This window comes from Alligator sinensis, unplaced genomic scaffold (assembly GCF_000455745.1).
Source record: "Alligator sinensis unplaced genomic scaffold, ASM45574v1 scaffold419_1, whole genome shotgun sequence".
NCBI classification, from domain to species: domain Eukaryota; kingdom Metazoa; phylum Chordata; order Crocodylia; family Alligatoridae; genus Alligator; species Alligator sinensis.
The window spans coordinates 106,952-112,846 of NW_005842360.1; the positions used below are offsets into that span (position 1 = coordinate 106,952).

Here is a 5,895-nt window from a genome sequence, read left to right on the forward strand (position 1 = left end):
CAGCAGGAAGAAGGAGTAACCAAAATGGCTCGAAGCATTATCAAAATTAAAATTTAACAGTTTTAATAAGAGTAGGCTGTGTAATCTGGTAATACCACCTGAAAGCAGACAGCAAAACTACACCAAAGTGTACAAAAAAAATACCTAGGAAAGCAATTTCTCTGCAACGAAAAGTGAAAACATTTCTGCAGAAAGTCATTTTACAAGCGTGTGCAGATGTAAATATTGCTTTCCAAGCTAGCATTTGTACAGCAGTATATAGTGCAATAGGTTCTGCTCCATGGTAGGGACTCAGTAGGGGCTACAGCAGTGCAAATAAGAGAGACAGCAAACATTTTATATTCTTGAATATAGTGAAAGCATTTGCATTTGTGACCTAAAAGTAACGTATAAAAAAAACTAGAACTCTTGGTTCCAAAAGGATACCTTTATTAGACCAACGGGGAAATAAAATAAAAGGTATCCTTTTGGAACCAAGAGTTCTAGTTTTTTTGTACGTCTTCTTGTCTCAGAGCAGCACGGCTACCAAGTGCACCCCTGACCTATAAGTGAACACTTTAGGACACATCACTTATCCAACAAAACCAACGTGGAACTTTTCTTATGTAAAGAGATAGTGTCCGTTTTTAAAGACTCAAAGTTATGAGTTTCCACCAGCACGATGATCCTCATTTTAAAATGATTCCATGTCCCTGAAAAAAAGGGTCATCGTCTTCACGCTCGGGTGTGAAAACAAGTATTTATAACTTTCACCCTCTTAAAACAGCCTTCAGAATACAAAAGTAGTACTTACTTGGAAGTGTTTAAATATTAATTCGGGGTTGAAATACAGTTGAAACGGTGTGATGAGCTCTAATTGCTGGAACAGAAAAGAGCGCGTCATAGGATCAATCCACTCGACAAAGCCCGCTTGCATCTTGCACCGTGAAGTAACCGGACGGGGGGTCGTTAATCTCCCTCGTTCACGTGTTTAAACACCAAAGGTGACACGCTGATTTTTTTTTCCCCATTCCTACAATAATCAGTCGTTACCTTCCCCTTCACACTAACGTTTTCCTTGGGCAACACTGGAAGATTAAAGATTTCCGTGGGCAACACCGAGCCACGTACAGGCGTGAACCAGGCCGGGCCACACCGTGACATTTAACCCCGGTGAACCCGGGTCCCCACGGGGGCCCTTGGTTACGACCCCACCCTGCCCCGCTGCGCCGGGGGGCACCCATGGGCTCTTGTGGGCGGCCCGGCCCGGCCCGGCCCGGCCCCTCCCCGGCGCGGCGCTCACCACAGCGGCGGTGGTGAGGACACAGGCCGTGGTGTAGGCCCGCGTCACGGGCGGCACTTGCAGGTACTCCTGCCGGAACGTCTGGTACGCCATCTTGCGCCGCCTTCGCCGCTTCCGCTTCCGCCAGCCCATCGGGGGCGCGGCCCCCCCCTCACCTCGGCCGGCCGGGCGGGGGGCGGCGGCCGGCGGCCGTAACCCGCGCGCGGGCGTGAGTTGGAGCCCGGGAATCGAGGCGCTTTCCCCTGGGCCTCGCGCGGAGCCCGCGGGGCTGTCTGCCCCTGCTGGAGGGCTGCGCTCTTCTGAGGGAAGTAAGCCGGCATGTCATTCTCCCGGGAGAAACTCTTCTGGGAGTGATTGCCCCCAGGTTACCCCTCCTCCCCCCACAAGCCGTTTTGAGGGAAGAGCCCGGACATCCGCGCGCTCTGTGTTTCCTGGGAGAGCAGCCACCCCGGAGGCCGACGCATGGTCCCGGGCAAGTCCCCGGCAAGAACCAGGTTTTTTCCCCTAGTGTGAACTCCTGCTTCCGCTGCGCGAGGCTGAAACCTTGCTCCTTCTCCCAAAACTCAAGTCTGTATTGACCTCCCTTTTCTTTCTTCCTGTTTGCAGATTTCCACGTGGCCTTGGGTCGACTCACGGTAGCCAGGATGTCCGTGAATCCCATGTCCTACGAAGCTCAGTTCTTTGGTTTCACCCCTCAGACGTGCATGCTGCGGCTCTACATCGCGTTTCAAGATTACCTCTTCGAAGTGATGCTGGTGGTGGAAAGCGTCATTCTGAGGAAGCTGGACAGCGTCCCGAACTCGAAGATCCCCCCGCTTCACGTCCGGAAGAACACAGAAAAATTTCTTCTCTTCATGAAGAAGTGCTTCGATCAGCTCTTCAGCAAAATGGAAGAAGTGCTTTTTCAGCTGGTGTTAGGCATCCCTAAAAATGCCTTGCTTCCTGAAGACAAGGTCCATGAGCAGTACCCCTACAGTAAGGAAGAGTTTCAGCCTCTTCAAGTTGAAATTGAGGCGCTACAGAAGCAGTACAAGGCTGAAGTGTCCGCAGAGCAGAAACTACTCGCAGAGCTAGAGGAACAGAAGATCGTTCAGACAGAACTTGAAAAGATCCTGCAGTGGTTTGATGGACTTGAAAACGTATGTCGAGAACATGGGACCAGCAACTTCAAGGAAAGCTTTGCCTTCTTGACACAAAGTTCTAAGAAACTTCAGGATGTCCTGGAAGAGGTTGAAAAGAAAAACAGCAACTTCCCCAAAAGTTCATCCAATTAATACAAAGGAAGTATTGAAAGGACACACAGAAACCAATAAGACAATTCACTCTAGACCAGACATGTGTTGATCTTTGCAAAGATATTTGCATAAGGAAATCTCCCACACCTCCGCCCACGTCCGCTTTTGACTGGGAATCCTTCAGCACAAGTATTCCAGGAAGTCATAATTCTCCCTTCCTAAAGTTTTCTAAATGTAGATTGACAAAGATCCACTCCTTTGGTCAGGAACCTGAATAGTCTGTTTTCATTTTGTCCTCTAGCAGGCACGGGTAAAGTTAGAATCTATGTCACTCACACTGTTCAGCCCAGGGGCTTTTCCCCTGTAATATTTAAATCCTGCCAGCTCAGTCACCAAGGTATCCAAAGCAGATTCAAATTCAGGCTGAATTAGAACTGTGGTAACTCTGTTACTTTTAACTGGAACTCTGTTAATGTTTATACTAAGCGTTGCTACTTATTCTTGAGCTGTGCACAAAATAGGGTGTCCAGCATAGGGAGCGTGTTGTATGGCTGAAAAGCTAATTATAATGAGAGAGGATTAGAACAGGAGCTGGAAAAAAGAACAAGCAGATGGATTCAGGAGCCATGTGAGCCATCCTGTCTCCTATAATTTGATTTCTGTAGTTGGTGACTAGAGAAATGTGCCCTATAAATTAGATATCTAGTGATGTTTTTCAGCTTTCTTCCCCCAACTTATAAAAACTATAGGTTATAATTTAATGTCAGTCTATGCTTTTTTTTATTAAAAACTACCTGTCACTTCGCAGAACTTGCACTCTCACAATATTCTCCTATTGAGAACATGACTTAAATGAAAAGTAAATGTTCCGGTTAATCAAAAATACATTTTTCTATCACTGCTGTAAGTAAACTTAGTAAAAAAAAAGAAAAAAACCCTTAGTTGCAGTGCACTTTTTGATATAAACAAAATATTTCTGTAGTAACTGCTTGAATGCTATAATTGTGAATATAGATACTATTTTATCCATCACAAGGTTATTTTTCATGCTGAATTGTATTTAAACATCTACAGCAGAACAAATAGAAATTAACTGGATAATTTAACTTAAAGACCAGGTAATTGTTGGATGACGATAGTAAGAGGCTAAATGCAGACAAGAATTAATTTGGGAAGGCAGAAGGTGAAGAGACAGCAAATGCATTTTTCAAGGTGCAGTTCAAAGTGGCTTCTTTTAAGAATTCATAGCTTTTATGTGCTTATACAGGTCCACAAAACAGGAGCTGAGACATACTATTTTGATTTTTATATGGTAATCAACATTTTTATATGGTAATCAAAAATGGTTTCAAATGAAAGGTCCATAATGCTTTCAGAATCAGAAGGTTAAAGATGCTCAATGATACTGATGTTTAGTGTTTATAATTCCAAGTGGGTAACACCATTTTCTTGGGGAAATATCCAGCTAGAATAAGATTTTCTTTCAGCTGTGTAACTGTCATTTTTTTCCTTAATAAATGAGAAAGAAGGTTGTTAGAGTACAATAAATAACTCCAAAGACAGGCACTATCTTGAAATAAAAATAAATTCCAGATTGATCTGAATATGTAATTGTAAGACATTAAACTCACCATTCAAATTCACTAAATACCTTTTCTCCAGTCTGGATAAAGAAAGTAAAGTAATAACTTATTTTAGCCGTAGTTTTCTGTGACCTTAAGCTGGCTAACAAACAACATTTTGACTTTGGGGTAAAAATATCAATTCCGATCAGTGTAAATTTGATTCTTGTGCTTTGACCCTGCTATGGGTGGTTAGTTTACGGAGTCTTCCAAATCCATGTTAATATAAAGTTAGCATCCTCGCATAGACTTGGAAAATATTGTTCCCTTCTTTTTTTGTATATGAAAAAATATCAAATTTTTTGCTAATCAGAGTTCTTCTATTTTTCCTTTTAATAGAAACTGAATGGAATGCTAAGCAGCCAAAATGTTGTATGAGACTCATAGCTATGTGCACGCTGTATGCCTATATCTTGTCTCTGCAATAAAGACATATTTGAAACCTTGCACATAGTTTATGAGTACTGATACTATGTGAAGCCATGGATAAAGGCAAGTACTGTACTGGGGTGGAGGTGGGGGGCTGCATGTGTTAACAGGAAAGTGCAAAGTGCTGCAGAACTCTCTATGACCACCAAGTATTTCAGACCCTGTGGCTTTATTTTGAAACAAATTAAATTAGGTTGTTGCTGTTTTTCTGATAGGGCTAAGCTTATATGCTGTTAAACTGAGAAGCTATTTCTTCTGTATATGAATACTTAATTTACTTGGATCCAAGATGAGATTTTATTTTTCCCATTCAACATGAGGGGGCAGAGGGAGGAGAGAAACTCCTCTTCTTGGATTTGTGTATGGGGTGGGGGGCAGAGAAGCAGGCAGCTACTGCAGCTCTGGCTCCAGCCCTGAGTCGGGCCTTCTCTACTGCCCCTCCTTACCCCACTACAGCCTCTGCCTCCCTGGTGCCTGCCCAGTGTGCTCCATGCCCTGGGTCAGAATGGGGCTGAAATGCAACTAATGGTAAGCAGCAAGGGGGAGGGAGGCAGGGGTGCAGGCACTACAGTGGGTGTGCAGGCAGCAAGGGAACAAGGGGCAGGGGCAAGGCCACCTGCCTTCCCCTGCCACTGCTTTCCCTGCTATAGCAACGGGGAGGAGTAATTTAAGAGAACCGTGCTATACTTAGATTTCATATATGGAAAATTGTAACATATATTGATCCATATATAGAATCTAATTATTGTGGGATCATCTTGGATTCAGGTAATTCACAAGCATGGACAATGATTAAGAACTATTTGAACTAGTATGGGTTTTCACAACCACCAGGAGGTTCATTACTCTGTCAGGACTTCTTCCTCTTTGTTCAGGCTTCTCACAGCTAAAGAGCAATTAAGTGACTGTCTATTACTGATACAAATTGCTAGCCCAAATGAATAGCCTAGGGAGAAGATCATATCTGTAAAACAAAAAGTCACTTCCATAGACCTCCTGGAGATGTTAGCTACTTTGATTCACCTGCTATCAAAGTTATATAACCTGATGTCTTTTCTCTGTTTTTCTTTGTAAAAATCAATTTTAAATGGAAGCATTTATCTGTCGGGGGTTGAATATTGTCTGGAAGCACATGCTAAGTCTAATTCCTTTCCAAGTAGTGATAAAATGTCTCACCAGGAGACTTTATGTTCTGGTATTATTCTGCTATGAAGGATATTAAGGGAACAATTAATTTGTGTGTATGTCAGTAGCATACAATAAGGTTTTAAAAATAGGCTTTTAAATTAATAGCTTTTTAAAAACTGCTCTTAAAAATGTAAGATTA

General features: G+C 43.1%; 2 protein-coding genes across 8 annotated transcripts in view; one reads left to right on the top strand and one right to left on the bottom strand.

The window, feature by feature from the left end:
- Window positions 1–1,425, bottom strand: part of DERL2 (derlin 2) — a 9,234-nt gene extending 7,809 nt beyond the window's left edge. For 2 of the 4 annotated variants that reach the window (XR_001358481.1, XM_006029148.2), the window contains exons 1-2: window positions 1,283–1,425; window positions 794–859 (exon numbers count right to left, since the gene is read on the bottom strand). Coding sequence is in view for 3 of the 4 variants with exons in the window: in XM_006029148.2 (XP_006029210.1) it covers window positions 794–859; window positions 1,283–1,414 (198 nt within the window). In the remaining variant the exon portion in view is untranslated. Of the gene's footprint in view, window positions 1–793; window positions 1,068–1,282 lie in introns of all 4 variants that reach the window. The other 2 variants (XM_025210604.1, XM_014522504.2) reach the window with 2 other exon arrangements.
- Window positions 1,426–1,453: 28 nt separating this feature from the next.
- MIS12 (MIS12, kinetochore complex component) lies at window positions 1,454–4,585 on the top strand. Of its 4 annotated transcripts, none has more exons than XM_025210606.1 (2): window positions 1,454–1,590; window positions 1,889–4,585. In XM_025210606.1, exon 2 carries the CDS (start codon window positions 1,927–1,929, stop codon window positions 2,554–2,556), a length of 630 nt encoding a protein of 209 aa, XP_025066391.1. In that variant the 5' UTR covers window positions 1,454–1,590; window positions 1,889–1,926; the 3' UTR covers window positions 2,557–4,585. The 4 variants fall into 4 exon arrangements, with proteins under 4 accessions (XP_025066391.1, XP_006029211.1, XP_025066392.1 ...); XM_006029149.3 differs by having other exon boundaries at window positions 1,463–1,776; XM_025210607.1 differs by having other exon boundaries at window positions 1,503–1,765.
- The last annotated feature ends 1,310 nt before the right edge of the window (window positions 4,586–5,895 follow it).